Raw genomic sequence first — 20,346 nt, forward strand, 5'->3', positions numbered from 1 at the left:
TCCTTTTCACAGTCTACCAGGCTTAGCAAAAGTTCTTTAGGAGAAGGAGGTTAAATAATTTCCCATCTTCATACCAACATGTTGCAAAACCAAGTTATAGCTTTCATTTTTTATCTCTTAAATCTGATTTTTGGGTTTTCTACTCCTAGTTATATTAAATAGGTGCCCAATACTAACAGTGAAGATTAGTAAATTATTTTCTCCAGTAAGAGAACTATTAAAATCCAAAAGGTAAAACGTAATAAAGACGATCTTGAGCACATAATTTAATATGTAATTCAGGGAAAGAAAAAAATGCCCACATCAAACTCCAATTATAATAGTGAAATAATTTTTATTTAAAAAATTCTAGCCATGAGAAAACCGTACATTTGAAAAGCTTATATAAAGCCTTATAAAATAAGAGACCTTTTATCTCCTCCACATCCATGAGCTTGAAAATACTTTATCAATGCAATTTCAAGGCACATAAAAACCTCAGTGAATAAATAAAATGTTCTTTTTTTCTTTCTACAGAAGCTTTAAAAATTATACATATAAATAGCTTGGCCTTGAACAAACAGATTAAAAGACCTAACAGGCTATGGTTTCAGATCATGTATACAGAATAGAAAATAAAAGCTTTTCTTTATTGGCTGGGCAAGTTTTCTACTAACTAAATTTCTATAAGCCCATTCGATGAGAAAAGTTTAATTGGAATATATGAAAAAATTCAGTATTTTGAAGTGATACACTTTATTTTTTTATCAAATAATATGCCACAATAAAATAGTCAATGTATTCTGCCAATATTCTTTGATCTGTTTGTGAAATGGTCAACATGCAGTATAATTTCAAAGGTCATAAAATTTTTAAAAATATGTGATTTTAGTCAAGTGCATGAAAATTCTCAGTATCTTTCTAAAACTGGGGCACAAAATGTGAAAAGGTTTCTCATGATTGTTTAGAAATGAGATTATTTAGGTGATTTCAAGCTCATCATATTTGCTTGAAGAAAAAAACTCCATGACAATTAAAGAAAAATTCTCAACAGGTCTTTGGATCATACTTATCTTAGGAGCACGTGCCTTTACACGTTGTTGGCTAACTTCCTACGTGCCTTCAACATGGTGGTGGCCAAACAGATCTTTCTAACACCAACCCCCAACATTCTAATTCTGTTGTGGGGAGTTACAACCTTGAAGCTGCCATAGAAAGGGAAACAGCAAACCCCACACGTGGGTTGAGAATTGGGCAGGGACTTTTAGGCTCGGATACCTGCCACCTCCTCTATAAAGTCTCCCTAACCACAGCCCCTGGGATTTCTCCTTCCTATGCTCATGCCCTGCATTTATCTTCCACTTATGTACAGCACAAGTTACTATGTATTGTTGTTTCTTAAAGACATTGAACTATCTGGCAGTAGAGTTCCGAGTTTGTTGAATCTCCCATCCTAACACATTGCCTTTACAGAATAAACATTAAATATTTGCTTTTGAAGATGTTGCTATTGTTGTTACTGCTAAGAAAATGGTTTCTGTGGCTAAAACCAGGATACTGGGCCAAGTTCTGTCCCATCTGGGTGGAATGACCTTGGGCAAGACTCAACTACGGCAGGTCTTGATGATCTATAACATAAGGATAATAGTGGCAATACCAACCCACAGAGTTCTTTTCAAGATTACATTAAATGAAATGATGTACGTGAATGGGCCTTACAAATCCCAAGATCCTATATAAATTTTAATTTGCTGTGACTGTCTTTCAGGATATATTTTTGATACATGATCTGATTTCCCTGGGGAAGATACCTTGCAAAGTTTTTGTTAAATTTTGCAGAAACTTCAAAATAAGTGTTTCTTGTAGGTCAACACATTGCAAATACACGCGAATAGCAAAGTATTAAGTGGCATTTAGTAAGGGAATGGTAAGCAGTTGTATAACCATGTCCCATTTCTCAATTCTTTGGAGTTGGTTGTGGGTTTTCGAAAATGTTGTGGAAAATCCCAGAAAGATACATATGTACACACATGTAAACATTTTCAGAAAATTCTAGTGGTTCAGAGACTCTGGGAAGCCCACTTCAGGATAGGGGCAACTGCTCTGGGGCCCTGATTCAGACACCTTTAACTGATTTTGGTAATTAAAAAGCTGATAGCTTTTTCTTCTTCATACATAAAATCATTAAGGTATCAGAAGTGGAAAGCAGAGTCTCTTTTTTTCCTAGGTAAACCGTAATTTTATAGGAGATTAGAGTGTTGTTCTTTTCATCAGTTCTAAGCCTCCTCAGAACTCTTTGTAAATTTTTGGTAAAATTTATCATTCTCTCACTTTCTCCATTGATATTCATACTTACGTTCCAAGGTTCTCTACATAACTTTGCAAAGAAGTCACTAGTTTTTTAAATAGGGCACTGACGTTTAAAAAAAAAAAAATGATGTTCCCTCTCATTTCAGTTCTATCTTGTCCAGAAATGTTAGAGACGATTTAAAATAAAGAATAAAAACAACCTCAGTTAATACCAGCAAAGGTGGCCAACTTTGGCAGTTTAAGAAATATTTTAATTATACTTTCAGATATTGAATATATTTCTTCACCGTGTTTTTTGTTTTGCTTTTTTCCCCCTTGAAAGCAAAGAATTCTTTCTTAATACCTAGATGACAAACTCTCAAGATGTACACAGTTGTTTCTTATTATGGCTTCCCTGGAAAACATTTCTGGGAAAGCACAATTCCCAGCCACTTACTTTGTTTACAACAGACAAAACTGCTTGTGTGGTATAAATAGGAGTCTGTCCTTAAATGCTGCTGAAAAATAAAATGCAGCCATGAAAAGGAGCCATTTCCTGCCTCAAAGGTGGCTTAAAAAAATTCTTAGCTACTTTAGGAACAGCACCAAAGCATAAATAATAATTATCAATCACCACACAATAAAAGACTAATTTTACCAAAAAAAAAAAAAAGAAAGAAAAAGAAAAAAAAAAAAAAGAGGCGGGGTAGAGAGAGAGAGAGAGAACAGCAAGCTACATATTCCAGAGATGCCCGCAGAATTGTCAGCACTGGAAGGTTTTCTTATCCTGCAAGATTATGAAACCCCTTTTTGTCCTCCTGCATTTGTGATGTATATCTATAACTCGTTCTTGTTTGTGCAGATAAGCCTTGCCTTGTCTCCCTAACTGCACTTTCAAAAGAAGACTCACAGTGGTCTGACTTTTGATCTGGGTAGCAGCTAGCTGGACCACCTGCACTGTGCCTGAGCTGTTAACTGAGCTTGCTTTGTCCCATCTTACAACACAGCGAGCCTTTTAAAATTGATGTGTGAATACACTAATTTACAATGTGAGCGTTCAAACAAAAAAATATGGTGGTGGTGGTGGTGGTGGTGGCAGCGGCGGTGGCCGCAGCAGAAGGGGGAGGTTTGTGAAGAGAGAAGCCCTGACGCTTGCTTTATGAAGTTGAGATATTGTTCACTGCCTCTGGCGTTTAATGAAACAGATGGCCGAAGGCCTCCCTCAGCTGACAATGGAGCAGACAGTGGTGTGATGGTGTGGGGGCCTGGAATTGTAAAATGTTGTTTGGTGATGGTATATGTAATAAATAGCCATTTACAAGGGGGGCCGAGGGCTCCATTACTTGTTTATAAGGAAGGCCTAGGGCTCCGTGCTTCGAGTTAACAGCTCAAGGCTGCGTTCAAAGAAGGCATTGACGGTGAAGGTGAAGTGCAGCCTTCATATTCCACATCGCGCTAAAGAATGGCATGTATCCTGGGGAAGAAAGGAAAAAATCATAAAAAGAGAAGCAATTCAAGAATTAGGTCAAATTGTGGCTCACAACCAAGGAAAATATAAGATGCTTTTCTATTGTGATTAAATAATGGACAGGAATATTCTGTTATTGTGACGTTCCTTATTTTTTCCTCTTTCAATGAGCATGTTTACATTGTTGCCAAAGTCCAATAGATAAAAACCTGCAGGGTTTCAACTAAATTATACCCACGTGGACCTACACGGCGACTGTGAAACTATTCTTGCTCATTCTCCCAAGGATTGTTCACTGATCAGGCCTGTGCCAGGGTAACTTGACCCTGGTCTAAACGCGACGAGGTTCCTGACACGAGGAGCTTACAGTCCAGACCTGAGGACCCCGAGCAGAACCGGATACAAAGACATACCTCATTCCCTTCCAGGCGGGCATGTGCCTGGGAGCTGTCACCATCTCCCCAAAACTATTCCTTCCAGGGACCATCTCAGCGGCATGAAAGGCTCTGCTTGACCTCAATGAAAGGTTACTTTCACCTTATAAAACACTGAATTCTCTGATCGTGTTTCTGCTTTGCTTTCAGATAGGACATTCTCCACCTGTCTAGATATCTGTACACGAGTCTGTCCAAAGTCTACGCTTTGGTGGTAGTAGAGGGATTCCCTGGTCCTGTCTGATTTCCGATTTCTCTTACACTGGGATTTCCACCCCTGTTTGTTTCAGCGGGTTGCACAATGTGGTGGGGAGCTATATGCAATCCTCTGAGGGATGAGGTGGGGGCAAAAAAGGTCTAGAAGAAAGTTAAGACGGGTAAGCGTATAACAACAATAGACATAATGCGAAGCAGGAGACATTCATGCCTTGTAGGAATTACAAACTACTGTGAAGAATCAGTGCCAAGACAGATCATTTCTGGCTGAGAAACTGATAAAGCTTTGACAGACAGAGTGGTATTCCAGGTGAGATGCAGAGTACAGATAAAAATTTATCTAGAACATTCTGAAGATACTGTTGTTTTTGCCTACACAGTATCTATTCCCCTTTCCAGTAAAAGCTCCTGGATTTTTCTTAGGAAACTATGCTTTGTCTGTTCTCAGGCTGAATGTCCATCCCCTGTGTGAGGTTCCAGGTCTAAAATGACCAATCGTGGATTAATGGGATTTTTACCCAACCAGAGCCAAACCAGAACCAGTAAAACTCCATGCTATGACTTCTACTGGAACTACTGGGGGAAAAATGGTAATGTTCAGTGGGTGTCCAGAGAACTGGCAAAAACTGCCTCCACAAGGAGAAACCCACGTGCAAGAGAGCTGGGTTGGGAGACAGAGAAAGCGAGATCCCGTCCCGATGCTGCTGTTAGAACACCATTGTGTTTGCAGTTGCTTCCGCCCTGTAACTATTTATTTACACGCAGCAATATATTTCCTTTTTGTGGCTTACAGCTGGTTCAATCTGGGTTTCTGTCACTTTCATCCAGAAGATTCCTGACTATACTAGGTGGGAGAAGGAGGATATTCAGGAGGAAGTAACAGAAGAAACAAAGGTGGAGGAGTAGTAAAGGGCTCGGGCTAGCTTCGGAGATGGGAGGTAGTGGACTTCAGTAGGGCCATGGGTCCATCCAACTTGGGAGGAGGAGCACAGGAAGGTGGAATGTTCACTGAAAGACCTTAGTGTTTAGATTAAGGAGGACATGTGTCAGCAAGCAGCGGGGAACCACCGGAGGACACAGGGCTAGTTTTGCACTCTGCAAGGTAAACTGGCCAAAAGCATTTAGAAGAACCTAAGAGGAGAAGAGGCGCTGAGACCGACCTAGAGGCTCCCCTCTCTCAATAGTCCCAAGACAGGGGTGGACTGTCATCTGGGAAGGACTGAGTTTGGAGGAACCGTATGCTCTGGGCAGTATTCTGAGCACTCTGAGGCAGTCCAAGCAGCACTGCTGAGGCAGGGTCACAAAGGGGGGACGGAGGGTGGTGGCACCAGTACTGAAACAGGCCTATTTTTATTGTTATTGATTTTTTCATTCTATAAAAATAACTGGGGAAATCTGGCAGTGGAAAAAAAGAATTTAAACAGATCAATTTGTAATTTATCAACCTAAAATAACTATTAATTAACATTTTGATTTCTGTCTTTACCCTCAGGACTTTTTTTTTTTAAAGCAATGATAATAATCAACCTTTTTAGTATTTATTGAGACTTTGCTATGTAACAGACACTGTTGTGTGTACTTTACATGTATTGACTCACATGACCCTCATAACAATTGGCAAGATAGGGACTACTGTCTTCCCTGTTTTACAGATGGGAAAACTGAGGTATAGAGACTGGGTTACCTGCCAAAAGAGCTAGAAAGTGGCAGAGCCAGGGGGCTCTTATTCACAGAGGCATATGCCTCTTGACGCATAGGCAGGAATTTCACTTTGAATAATTAAACAAAACTGGGATTGCTTTTTCCAGTGAGAAAAAGGCCCCAGTGCCATAAGGTTAGATATAAAAATAAATTTCCTCACAATGAAACTTGCAGAATACTGGAGGTAAGGGAGATTATAGATTCTCTTTGCACAATGTCTGGTTAATGCCCCACAGTCTATGGTCAAGAATAAATCTTAAAGAACTTAAAGACACACCCCCTTGGACGCCATTGGTACACAACAGCTTCTATAAAGACCAGACCAAGTGCCTTCAGCCCCACCTTAGCTAGTGGGACTGGTCAGGCTTATTCACTGCTTTCTAGAACTGTCTGCTTATCTGGAAAGGTTGCCTGACTATCTGTGAGGCACAGTAGGGAAAAACACGCTGGAGGCAGACCACTTATGTACAGCTGAATGACATCTAATCACAGTTGCTTATTTCTTAAAATGGGAGTAATAATCTCTGTCTTCTAGGGTTGTCATGAAGATGAAATAAAATAATCTGTAATAAGTGCTTAGAATAGAGCCTGCCACCTAGGACGTATCAGTGAGTGCATACATAACAGTGTTTTTGTTAATAAAAGACACAGTAGAGTGAAGAATAATAGATCTTAAAATTCTGAATTTCCAAGAACAGTAAAATATGGGGGAGGGGGAGAAGGTGGGACGACTAACGCAGGTCTGCCAATGTTTCTTACCAAGTATGTATTTTTCCATTTGCTATAACAACCGACTTCTAAGGGAAATGGTTCACTACCACAATTATTTCACAGAAGAAATGGAATTATAACACAGATAGCCCATGACAGTAACTATCTGTATAACGAAAACTCATCAGACCGTACTCTTTCCATCTCAGCATTAGTGAAAACTGGCTCTTGGAACCTTTTGGTGTAACGCATTCAAAAGAGTGAGTCAACTTCTCATCCTAATGCTGTGCCTTTCTGTGTATGTGACAATGGAGGGTTTACTTTACTAAGCACAGGTATTCTCATCTGGAAAATGGCAATATGATGCTTCCTCCACAGGGTTCTTAAGGAGTGAATTGGATAGTGTGGGCAAAGTATGGTTTGGGTCAGACACACTAATGGCAGCTGGTAGAGTGGTCACTGACAGATAACTTCAGATGCTGTGTTTAAATGTCTGACACAGGAGCTATGAGACTGGTGTCAAAGGGAAACACATATAAAGAAATCCAATGCCGTTCTTTAATTTGGACAAAGGCAATGAGTCAAGTGGATGGTAATGAACTTACATAAAAAGGACCAAGATTATTTTTTTAAAAATTCTCTTTGTAGCATTCCTCTAATCTCAGATCCTAAATCTGTTAAGTCTAAAGAATCTGCAGTAGATTCAATCATTTTATTCTTTTTTTTAAAAAAGATTTTATTTATTTGTCAGAGAGAGAGGGCATGAGGGAGTATGCAAGCAGGGGGAGGGGCAGAAGAAACAGGCTCCCCACTGAGCAGGGAGCCTGAGGAGGGACTCCATCCCAGGACTCTGGGATCATGACCTGAGCCAAAGGTAGATGCTTAACCAACTGAGCCACCCAGGCTCCCAATCATTTCATTCTTGAATGAATACACACTTGATTAAAAGCTGAAGAATATTTTGGAGGTTAGGATTTTGCTATATTAATTTAAGGTCAGAGTTCATGTTTAACACTTGCAAAAACAGGCCAAAAACGAGGAATAATGGATAAACAGAGAAAAGCAGCAAAGCCAGAAAAGTGAAAATGTAAATGTTAAGAGACTGCAAAGGAAGACATACTTTTCAGTGCATAAAAATTGAGTAAATTCTCAAGGACATCCTTCTTACGGGTCCTGGAAACTCTCTACTGTTGAATTTTTAGCTATTGTAGTAAGAATAATTAAAATACAACAAAATGTTTCCTGAGCAAAATGGAGTGGGGCAGGAGCATGAATTTTCAAAGAAGATTAAAAAAAAAAATAAAACAAAACACTGAGTTGTAGCATATTTCTTTAAGAATAAATTTGTTTACTAAAAAAATGTGTATTTCCAATGCTTACATTGGTCTTGTATTACTATTTCTGGTACACTTACCCTTACGAATCATTTTGACAGTACATTAAAATTTTCCAGATGTTTTACCTGTCATTCTACCAAAGCAACAAAACCATGTTTAAAAGGTAAAATGTGATAGCAATGATAGGTGGCAATTATTCCCCAGACTGACTCAGAGGTAGCTCTTATAAGAATACAAGTATTACATAAGAACGTATGAATAGTGCTGGCTAGGCCCCAGCTGACTTTAATACTATCTGGCTTGTTTATCTTACAGATGGGATACAAAAGGCCGCTCACCAGCTCCCTGCTTAAACAAGTTATTACGTGCGCGCAGGAAGGATAAACAAGAATTTGCTTTTTGAAGGAAACATTCTGATTTTTTTTAATTAGAAAAAAATTTAATACAACAGGGGCACATAAAGGTCCTGTGTGGGAGAGAGGAAATTATTTGATATTAAGGTAATCCTATAGAAGAAGATGATTAAAAAAATACGACATATGCTGTTTCTTTTTGTAAGCCCTTTGCCAGGACATAACATGCAGTTGATGAGCCAACATAAATTTTGTAATGTGTCCTCCAAATTTACATCAAAGGAGATCTCAAATCATAACTATTATACTTGCAAGAAATCGTTCAGCTACGTTTAGAAACAAATATATGATTACTGATCAATTATTCACTCTTTAGAGGTAAAGGGAAAATAAAAGAATCACGAGCTCTTTTGTTTTCTGACTGAAAATCTTGCAAAGTTCTATCTTCATTTTCCCTGACCGCCAGCTCTGTTTGCTCTAATAAGACTTCCCAGTCAGCTGTACAGGAAATAATAAACACACAAACACGCACAGACACGCAAATGTACGAAGGGCAACATGTGAGCCACTCAGCACTGTTTGTGACGCTTTAAGACAAGCAGTTGTAATAATCACATTTTGTGAGAGTCAATGAAAAATTCATTTCTTTGGACCCAGTCACCACATGAATGGCCATTTGTTTCATGACCATTTTCATTATTATCTGAATAGCACTTTATTCCAAACTCTGTCTACAGACTCAGGAAATGAGCAGTTTGTCCCTAGCTAGTTCTCCATCTTCTGTCAAGACAGAAGAAAAATTACTTTCCAGGAAATCACTGATATCTGTGTTCTGATGTCAAGTTTCACTGTTATAATTTCGAATGGACCAATTTTCTCCTTTGCTTTCTTCCTCTTGGTAATATAGCGTAGTTACGTGAAGAATAATTTATTTATTTTGGTTGAATCAGTGGCTACCTCATTAAACTAGACGGGTCTCAAACTTTTTGCATGTTTAGCTCCTTTCAAAACTTGTTTATGATTTGATAAATCATCTCCTGCACCTCTAAACTTTTGAATCGTATTGGTTTTACAGCTATTTGAATGATATTTTCTATTGGTTGTTTTCTTGGCATCCTTTTTAATGACCAGTAAGCATTCACTGGAGTTGCAGAATCTTCAAGAGCTTCCTTAAGAATTACGTTAATTTTAGGAATTCCCCGAGGACCTTTTTCTTTTCTTTCCTTTAAATTGTTTTAGAGAGAGCACATAAGTGGGGGAGGGGCAGAGAATGAGCGAGAAAGAGAATCTTAAGCAGGTTCCACACCTGGCATGGCGCCTGACTTGGGGCTCGATCTGAATGACCCTGAGATCATGGCCTGAGCTGAAATCAAGAGTTGGAAGCTTAGCTGACTAAGCCACCCAGGTGCCTCTCCCTCAGTACTTCCTAAGTCAATATTCTCTGGCAGAGTGAAGGCAAGGATCAAAATGGTCTCATTTGAGGATTTCCTAAGGCTTTGTACACAGGCATTAAATAATTACCAAGGAAGTGAATAAGCAGAAAAAAGGAAGGAAGGAAGGAAGGAGGAGGGGAGGAAGAAAAGAAGGAAATAAATATATATATATATATTTTTATCTCATGTGATGGTAATAAAAAGAAAAAAGTAAAAAGCATGAATGGTGGTCGCTGCCACTTACTCATTTTTATTTCCCTATCTGCTTTTTGGTCAGTCTTACAGATAATATACAGACCTTGGCACTGATAGGCCATTAGTTTCACCTGTCTTCCCAAAAGACTAATGAAACAAATAAAATGACCCAAATGAGGGGCCATGGCACGACATTTCCCTGCAATACACAAAATTTAAAACGATCTAAACTTAAAAAAATAAAAATAATCAGCAATCTTTCTTTTAAATAGATTAAGTCCACGGGTTAGTATATTGTAGAATATTCCCAGTCATATAGAATCTGTCATACGAGAATCAAGAACCTTATGTTGCATGGAGGTAAACGCCTATACCGCACAAAGAGGACGTTAATTTCTTTTACACGTGTGAAGGTGACAGACAGGCATGTGGTTTGATATCATACCTTTACTTAAATCGGAAGCATCTGCTGACACGCAATATAGCTACGCGGTTTCGGAAAGAGAATGCGATTTCTGTCTCGGAAAGAAAGTCTCCCTGGTGCTGGAAGGGAGTGCCGCGTGGACAGGAGGGATGTAACAGAGGAAGCAAAATCAGAGCATTCAGTTAAAGACTTTGGTACAGAAAAGCTGGCTCCATTTCTCTAGAGACTGGTTTTCCAGGGAATAATAAAAACAATGAAGTGAAGAAGTTGATAAAATATTTTTACCTCTTCCCAAGTCCAAACTAAATTGCAGACCACGTAGGATAGTAATTAGAAACTGAACAGAACCACCACCTGCATGTGGTTCCCCAGAGACTCAGTTCGGGTACAGAGCTGATTAAGAGTATCTGGATACCTTGGCTGATACCACGATCCCAGCTCAGCCCTTATAAAAAACAGAGTCACCAATATGCTCGGGGTGGGGGCGGGGGGGGGGGGGACGCTAAGTGTCTCCTTGGCTCACCATAGCAAGGTGAGGTCCACCTGGGGATTTTTATTTCTGTTCATACCCTAGACAGATCCCAAAAGGAGATGCGTCAGTGATGGACTGAGCTGGCCTACAAAGAGGACCCCAAGTAGACTTCGCAGAGTCACTTCCCTCCATAGGCTTATGAAACAGGCGCGTTAGTCTAATTGTCCTACAGAAAGCCCAATCAAAGGTTGCAGAAGTGTTTGTGCTTCGCCCTCTCTAAATGACTTGCAAATTTATTCAAACACAATATGAGGAGATGCTTTATTTGTTGAAATAGCTGTCTGCAGTGTCTTGCACAAAAGGGTGAGGTACATCAAGCAGAAACATGGACAGAAATACATTGGTTTAGAAACTCATAAATCCTTATTTGAATCTGCCAACCTGAAAGCCACGTAGAGCCCGAATAAACTATTTTTCCTAAATGCTACATCTGATTAAGCCGTGCCCTTAAATGACAGCTGAACTTTAACATTAATATGATATTATTTAAATAACCGCATGATTTTTTTTTTACACTAAAAATGATGAATGATTTCTGGACAGCTCAATTGACATAAAGCAGGAGGGCTCTTTAATGAGATTTGACAAAATGGAGACATATGCAGAACATTCGTGCTCACATCGCAGGGCCTCCCAGGGAAGCAATAGAGGACTTTTTTCCTTTTTTATTGTCTATAGGCACTGAAGCATTCCTTTCAATTGCCACTTCTCTGTGGATTTTGAGTTTTTCTAGGTCATTTACATATTACTCTTAAGCAGAGAATCTGGAGGCTTATGCTTCTGAATTGGGGCTGTGCCTGCAGGAAAAGCGGGGACGTGGGGGAGTTAGGTCCGTGTTGGCTGGAAGTGTCCTGGGAACTTTAGGCTCGCTACTGACCAGCCTGATGGGGACCAAGCCACCACACCTTTGATTGGTTCTTGAGTGCCCTTCGAGAACACCGCAAACACACTTCTGGCGAATGATTACATACAGATGTGTGAGCAGAGACGACTTTGTGGACTCTAAAACAGTTGTCCCCAGAGTATCAACACCAAAGGATTTCTCTTTTTAAAACTCCAACGAAGGCAGCCTAGGGGCGATTCTCACCATTCCTCATGCACATTTCCAGCTACAGCCCCAAAGTGAAGGTTATGCTAAATGATAATCTCATTTGGTAGATTCCAAATGTAAGAAAATGCCATGTGGAATATATATATATATATATGTGTGTAAAAAGTGGCTCTAATTATCAGAACAGTGAAAACACTTTCACTTCCCCCCGAAAAATACACAATATGGAATATTACCCACTCATTCGTTGATTTTCACACTCTCCCCAATATTTTCCATCAGTCAAAGGTTAGTGACAGATATAAAACATTAACATTTGTTTACATGGGAATTCAGATTATTCAGATAATCTCTAAATTTTAAAAAGCATCTTTAAATATATGTAAAATCCAAAGAGTTCCCCCAAATAGCATCTCTGAAAGAAATGAAAACAAGGCAATAGAGAGAAAACACAGCTAATACCGAGTGTGCTCCTGATACCGGCAGGCCCGCATTCCTTCTAGAAGAAGGAGGCTATCGAAATAGAAAATAAAATCAGTGTGCTCCTGCCATGGGGACTTCCTCGGGCTATGAAAAAATACTTCATGTCTAACCCTAATTTTTTCCATAGCTTGAGGTAACCCCCCTAGCTCAAACCTTCTCTCTAATCTAAGTTACTCAGTATGTGTTCCTGTCCAAACAAGAGTTAGTATCAGTGCTCTGTCATTTCAAAAGGGTCTTGACACAAGGTACTCAGAGCAGAGGCTCGCATGGCTGGAAAATGCCCCGTTGCAACTAAAAGAAAAACATCATTTCAAAAAAAGGGAGAGAGAGGAAGATAGGTCCCTACCTTGTTCTTACCTTCGCAACATCCCCGTCAGAACCCTGGAGCTTTTCCCCAAGTTAGCATCTGTTTCCCGAAGCTAGGAGCAGAAAAGCAGCATTACAACAAAATAAAACAAGACGTCATGCAGTTGGATCGCTCTGAAAAGTGTACTGAGAAGCAGTAATTTTTTTCATGGATGAAAATCCAATTAGCAATAAATACTTAAGTAGACTAAAATACATCTTGATAGCTATAAAATATTTGAAAAATTCTTAGATTTAGAAAACTACATGTGATAGGTAATCCCAGGAGCATTAAACTGGATACCTGAACTGGCTATAAAAGCAAATATCTCGCAGGCTGACAAAGTTGAATATACATCTCATAATTAAAATCCAATTTTGAAGGTGTGAAGTCCTAGAAATATGAACGGAAAGGAAATAAACTGAAGGAGGAGGAGACAACATTATCTTCACAGCTTTCACTCTGAAAGACTTGACATACTCCAAAATCTCCCTCATGACCTTCTCAGTTATAGAGCTAAATAAAATATCTACCTGGGGGCATTCTGGGATGAGGAAAGAAAGAGTCAGCTTATTCTTTCTCGATTCCACGCTCTTTTTTTTCTTGTCCCCGTCCCCGACATCCCTCATATACCGTTTCCATTTTTATACACACTTATATTTATGTCCTTGCTACTGTGTATGCATGTGCTGAAGGCCTTTTGTTTTATGTCTTCTCGTTTACTGAATTTATGAAAAAAACTGTATCGCTTCTACTTACTCGTTCACGTGCGCGCTGTATCTTTTCTCTGTCGTGACTGAGGTTTTCCAGCATCTCCTGGCCAATTTGCTCTGTGGAAAAGGAAATTTGAGTGAGGAAAGATGACTTTGGGTGTAGCCTCCAGGAGTACCACAATGGCAGTGGGTGCAGAGTTCACGTTCAACGAGTGTACGTTACGTATCGGGCATATATCTCATATACTTGGAAAATGATTAAGAGGTATTGAAGACATTTACCTATGTATCTTAGGTATGATTAACTGGGATTTACAGTTCAGTCTCTAGAACATGACCAACAAGGCAGTGATGATGGAGAGGTGATAGGACTTGCCCAAGGCCACCTCGGCCTATTTGTTATCCGCCAAGATGGAGAGCACAGGCCTTTCTATTATCTTATCATCATGGAATCTAATCTCTGGGTCTGTGGGTTACAACTAACGTTAATGAGTCTACTCGACCTCCCCCCACTTTATTACTGCGTTGCTTTGCATATGCAAGCGAAACTCCAGTTAGAACAATTTTGATTTTGAAGTACTTGTCCTACATACATAGTCCTTGAACTCTCAACTCCCGTGCTTTATTGCCAGTGTGTATTGCCCCTTGTGTGTTCTCAGCTGCCGTGGGTATTTGAGTTGGGACCTTGAGACTCACTTCACACTCGGTTGAGGAGAGCTCAAGCTGCAGACAGAACTTCCATTTATACAGGAATAGGCAGGTTAGAACAGTCATTAAAAAGTACACGCTGAGTTCCGACAAGGTTTTCCTCTGCCGTGATCATCCCACTTGGTTGGCACAGGTCGGCTCTCCTCCTTTTACGAGACTGTAGGTATGTCCTAACCTGACAAATATGCAGCTGCCTTGAATACTTTTTTTTTTTTTTTTCAGACTCAGTCTCCATCACCTGGGAGGTACCTTATTCCATGAGAAAAGGAGACCAATCCAACTCATCTATAATGCTGGCAACCTATCGCATTTCCACATTTCTTCTTCTTTTTTTTTCTTTTGCATTGTCTCTTTACCCACAACCTATACCAACAGTTATCTCTGGCTTATCCATGTAGCAAAACACTCAACAAGCATCTACTTCAATGGTAGCAAATAATTTCATAAAGTCATTAGGAAATCACCACGGCAGTTATTGGGCTCATGTATGTGTACTAACGAACTTTTTAGAGGGACATCCTAAAAACTGTGGGTAGGCCACACAGAGAGTTTAGGCTGGGAACTCACACTGTGTGAGCCCCTAATCCCCAGTGCCGATGCTTAATGGCTGTGTGACCCCCGCATGTTACCTAACTTCATTGTGCCTTAGTTTTTCGCCTCTACAATAGAAAGAAGATCATACTATGTCAAGGCACTGGGGTAAAGGTTGAATAATTCAGTTATAATACTTAACACAGTGACTGACCTGTAGCAATAATAAGCATTTGCTGAATGATGATGATCGATATAGAGAACCAGTGGAGTCTTATGACCTGGGCCCCCTCCCATCCTAGGTCCGCCACAACCCACTGGAATTGGGTATCACCAAGATAAAATATCTGTCCTACCTTCCTCACAAAACTGTGGTTATAGTCAAATGAAAGTAACCTAAGTAAAAATGTTTTGAAAGCTATAGGATATCATACAAATGCATGTAATTGCATAATACATGGGAACCAGTGCACTCAGTGAAAAATCAAAGAGTTCCTACTCTGTGCTTGGTGTAGATGCTGGGGACATGGCCACTAAAGAAGACCAAGCCCTTGTGCTTAGGAACTTTTGTGCTAATAGTGAAGATTTGGCAGCCAAAGGGCAAATGCGACCTTAGAGTTTGTCTTTCACGGCACAATAGAAAAAGGACTGTCTATTCCTTTCATGATAAAAAATGCAAGTAATAAAAAATGCTTAAATACAACAGCATCAATGTATTTTTGATACCTATACTAACTCTGAAAATTCTTTCCAGTGAAGTACCTTCCTAGTATAGTATCTCCTTTCACACAGATGTTAGCTTCTTATTAATTCTATTTAATATATCCTTAAGATACGTTGGGTAAGATATGTGGATCCCAGTAGAGGCATCATAAATGCAGAAGATGAAACCAATAATGAAGGAGGAAAAAACAATGAGAACTGTATTTTTCTTTTCTGTAGATGAACTGCAATATTCAATTTTGTCATCCTATTAGTATGACACTGACTTCCTTTAAGCAACATAATTAAGCAATCGTAACTCATTTTAACTCAAAATCTCAACTATCTAAAGCCACTATCAATACTTCAATTATTTCAGCAAAATGCTCCCTATATATTTTCTCTTATCAAGATTAATGGCATTCTGATAAATAATTTTAAACAAACAGAAAATAGGTTATCATCTCTGTGCCTGTCACCAGCATAATGTTTCCAGTAAGTGTTTGTGGAAGGAAGCAATGAGAGATGGAAATAAAGTACACGAAAGGAGTATACGAAGTGTATGAGAGGTTTATGATCTATCCTTGCTCTCAAAGCATATCAAGTGTGGCATTGGAGAAGTTGACATTGGAATGCAGCTAACAGATCCGCAATTCTATCAGGTTTGCTAGGGGAAAAACTATTCTGAATGGATCCATAGTCTGCTACTGGAGAATCAATAGTACAAGCCGTAAAGAACTCAGCCCTTTCCAGGAGTATTAAATCACTCCCTCGATCTCCTGGGAAATATCTCAGCATCTGAAGTCCTAACCCATTTGGTAAGAGAAGAGATATTGGCAAGAGTGCACACGCCTTGGTCTTAATACAGAAATACCATCCATTTGTTGGAACAGAATTATTTTTTTCATTTCTTACTTGCTACCTTCAATTTTAATGCCCCAGTAAAGCAAAGTCCAGGCCAAGCGTATCAGAAATGTTTACACTTATAGAATGAAGGGAAAAATTCATGCAAACAAGTTATGCATACTTATCAAAAGTTATGTGTGGTTTTTTCATTACGTGTTCCCCTACTCCAATCAAAACAAAACAAGACAAAATTGGAAAGGATTATTTTTAAAATAGACTATCCTTGGTCAGACTAGTATTAGACATTTAGGGATCATCTTACTAAAAAAAAAATTATTAAAAAAAATAGTAACACTGTTAGGTCTACTTTTCTTGAAGATGTAAGCACTCACCAAACTCCAATAAAGAAAGAACACGAGCTCATAGGCCTAAACCAGTATGGATTGATATTCCCAGTCTAGAGTGTTCAGTTCTTTAATCTTTCACGGTGCCTTTAGAATGGGAAATAGCCATGCTGCCTCCACTGAGAGAACTTGAGAAATCATAAATTTTATAAATACTACACTCATTGACTGTGAGGATCTTCTGGAGAGTAAGAAACAATGGGAAGCATAAAAGAAAATCAAAACTGATGTCGTGTGCTGGAATTCCACATGTCAGTATGAGCTTGACAAATGAATTCCTGGAAAGAAAAGTTCCTTCCTGCTCTTCTTCTTCTATCCTTCCCACAGGGGTCCTGGGAATTATCCTGGGAGTACGGCACTCAAACTCACTGAGATTTTGTTTTCACATTATCCAGAATGAATCATATCCTTGGTCTATGGCCCTTTTTGGGGGGTTACAGACTGCAGAATGCATTTTGGCTAACATTTCCTCTCCTTTTCAAGATATTTGGGGTTGGTTGGGAGATATACACCAGGCACTCTACACTTGCCTGCCTCATCAAGGAAGAGAGAAGCAGGAAACTACAAATCTAGCAAGATACTTCCTGAAGGACTGGCCTGGCATCACAAAAGATAAGACTTAGCTTGAGGCGCCTGTACCATGGAAAGCATCATTACTCTTTATTCAAAATAAAGCATCATTGCTCTTTATTCAAAATAATAATGCCACCTGAACCATCATAAGACTGACATCAATGAACTTTAACAAATACTTATTGGACTTGTGTTTTGGAGATAAGCAGATTAAAATATTCTTCATATGAAGGTAGAACTGACTGTGGCTCATATCATGTTATAATATAAACATGACTGAAAGAGAAGGAGCCTCAAATATAATTAAGCAGAAAATGTTCCATTGATAAATTCAAAAATATTAAAAAAATTTTTAAGCCATTATGCTATAAACAGTGTACTGACCAGAAAATAATTATTTTTCATCACACTTCCATTTAATTTTCTTGTTGCAAACTTTGTTAAGGATGTGATTTCCAGCAAATTATTTTAAGGTGCGATATCCAGTCATACCTTCTTTAAAGAACTAAGATAAGGTAAGGTTATTTTCTGATGCTCAAAATTTCCTTAGCAATTTTAGAAACAGGTAAAAGGTATTCATAATTATCCAGCTATCGTCCATATAGGGACTTCACTGAAGTACGGGATTGCATTGAAATACCTTAAAAGAGCTATTTTTTGAAGCATGTGCTTTCATATGTATGCTGTAGGACACAAGCAAACACAATTGAAAAACACAAAGTGATATTTCCTAGTAACATGGGGTACTGCATTTTGGACCTGACTTTGGAACTTCTGGTCACCAAATTAATAAAAGTATTGCTTTGGGAAAGCAAAGGAAGTCACACATAGCTTTCCCAGGAGGAAGTAGCTCATGGAGAGCTCGGGTCAGCCATTCATTGGCATTTAGCACACTTCTTAGACACAAACTCTGGCATCATGCCCTGAGTGGGGTAGGTTATCCACAGTATTGATGTTACTTAGACATGAAGAGTCTTTTGAATTCCCGATGCCTGGAACAGTAAGGGAATGGAAAAGACACTTCTTTTACCATCTTTCATTATTTGATAATTTAAGACACGTGAGGAACTTCTGCTTCCAGTTAGGATGTAGGAAGATGTAAATGACTCTCATAGAAACAAGAAAAATCCAGACAAAGCAATTACCATTGTTGTGTGAGGAAGTCCAGTGTCTACAAGGAAGCTCTGACAGATTCTAGAGAGAAACAAGCCCCTCATATGTGAGCAGAGACTAGGGTGAGTGCCTGAGTTAAGCATAGGACTGCCACAGAGAAGCTTCTCAGGGATGAAATCATTCAGACACCTTATGGAAATGTAGGCGTGCAGGACAGAATGAAATGTGGATGAGCTTGAAACACAAAAACAAATGGTTTGGTTTGGTAATTCTCCTCCAGTCTCCATATTTGTCAAGCAAGAGGCAGTGGAGGAGGAGGGGCTCATTAGTAAAAACACCACATATTCTTGTGGTGTTTGTATCCTTGAGACACTACCAGGAGCTAAGCCCAAATATGAACCAAAAATGTTGAGAACTGCAGACCCACTCCCAGATCGAATACTGGTAAGATTTAAAAAAAAGAAAAAAGAAAGGCAGCCTATGTACAGGTTGGGTGGTGCACTCATCTCAGATAAATCCAATCTAATTAGAGATCCAGCTTAACACCAACTCCACTTAATTTTGGAAAGAATCTGATCAATCCATTGATCAAATATAAGATAAAATAAAATGCTTTCAGAGAAAAATAAATTTAGACTCTACTATCCTTTTTCATACTATGTCTAGAAATTTCAAATTTCACATTTCAAGGCATGCAAAAGAAGGAGGGAGGAAGAGAAAAGTGAAAACACAGCCTATGTACGTAGACCAACAGAAGGCTTATTTATTAGAGTTAGCAGATAAAGATTTTTAGACAAGTATCATAATGGTGTTAAAGAACTTCTTGGAAAAGGTAAGCCTAATAGGTGAAGAGATTTTTTTTTAGGAAACAAATGGAAACTCTACAAAGGAACCAAATGAAATTTGAGAATGAAAAAAAATACAGCATCTGAAACCTGGATGGTTTCAAATTTGCTGGATGGACCAAATAGAGTAGCATTTACTATACAGGAAAGAGTACTTGAACTTAAAGACAGATTAATAGAAATTATCAAAACTAAAGGAGGAAACAAAGTTTGGGGTAAAAAAAAAAAAAAGAACAGAGTATCAACAATCTGTGAGATAATAACCAGTGCTTTTACACACATACAATGATTCCCAGAAAAAGAGATTCTGAGAGACAAGCAATAGGATAGAAGAAATATTTGAAGAAGTAGCAGCCAAAACTTTTCAAACTTTATTTTAAAAAAGTCAATCCACAGATCAAAGAAGTTCAACAAGCTCTAAGCAAGATAAATACAAAGACAACCACACCTAGTCACATCATCGTCAAATTCCTAAAAACTAAAGATAAATAAAAAATTTTAAAAGCAGCCAGAGGGGAAAAAAACAACACGTAGCGATGATAAGAATGAGGGTTGAATTTTCATCAGAAAACGATGCAAGAAGACACTGGAACACCATCCCATAGGGCTGAGGGTGCGGTGGGGGCGAAAGTCATCCTACTCTTGTGTATTCAATAAGAATGTCCTTTAAAAGTAAGGTTAAATAAAGATAATTTTAGATCATTTAAAGCTGGGAGAATCATCCAGAAGAACTGAGCTACAAGAAATGTTAAAGGAAATTCTTCAGGCTGAAGGGAAATGAAAGTAGGTGGAAATCTGGATCTACAGAACTCAGATCCAAATAAAGTAAAAATAAAACAACACATGTAGAATTAAATATATGAAAACCAGAGCACAAAGGACGGAGAGCAGACAAACAGGAGTATACTGTTGACCGGTTTTTAAGTTATATGTGAAGTAGCATATTTCTTTAAGGTAGA

At 38.8% G+C, this 20,346-nt stretch overlaps 1 protein-coding gene across 9 annotated transcripts in view; it reads right to left on the bottom strand.

Annotated features, from left to right (window-relative positions):
* VTI1A (vesicle transport through interaction with t-SNAREs 1A) overlaps positions 1 to 20,346 on the bottom strand; it is a 342,439-nt gene that overhangs the window by 126,107 nt on the left and 195,986 nt on the right. For 5 of the 9 annotated variants that reach the window (XM_032880073.1, XM_032880019.1, XM_032880010.1 and 2 more), the window contains 2 exons: positions 13,712 to 13,782; positions 12,964 to 13,025 (listed from right to left, as the gene is read on the bottom strand). In XM_032880073.1, the coding sequence (XP_032735964.1) occupies positions 12,964 to 13,025; positions 13,712 to 13,782 (133 nt within the window). Of the gene's footprint in view, positions 1 to 3,708; positions 3,743 to 11,736; positions 11,870 to 12,952; positions 13,026 to 13,711; positions 13,783 to 20,346 lie in introns of those variants that run through there. The other 4 variants (XM_032880064.1, XM_032880083.1, XM_032880057.1 and 1 more) reach the window with 3 other exon arrangements.

This window comes from Lontra canadensis, unplaced genomic scaffold, assembly GCF_010015895.1.
Source record: "Lontra canadensis isolate GAN:19392208 unplaced genomic scaffold, GSC_riverotter_1.0 scaffold3, whole genome shotgun sequence".
NCBI classification, from domain to species: Eukaryota; Metazoa; Chordata; class Mammalia; order Carnivora; family Mustelidae; genus Lontra; species Lontra canadensis.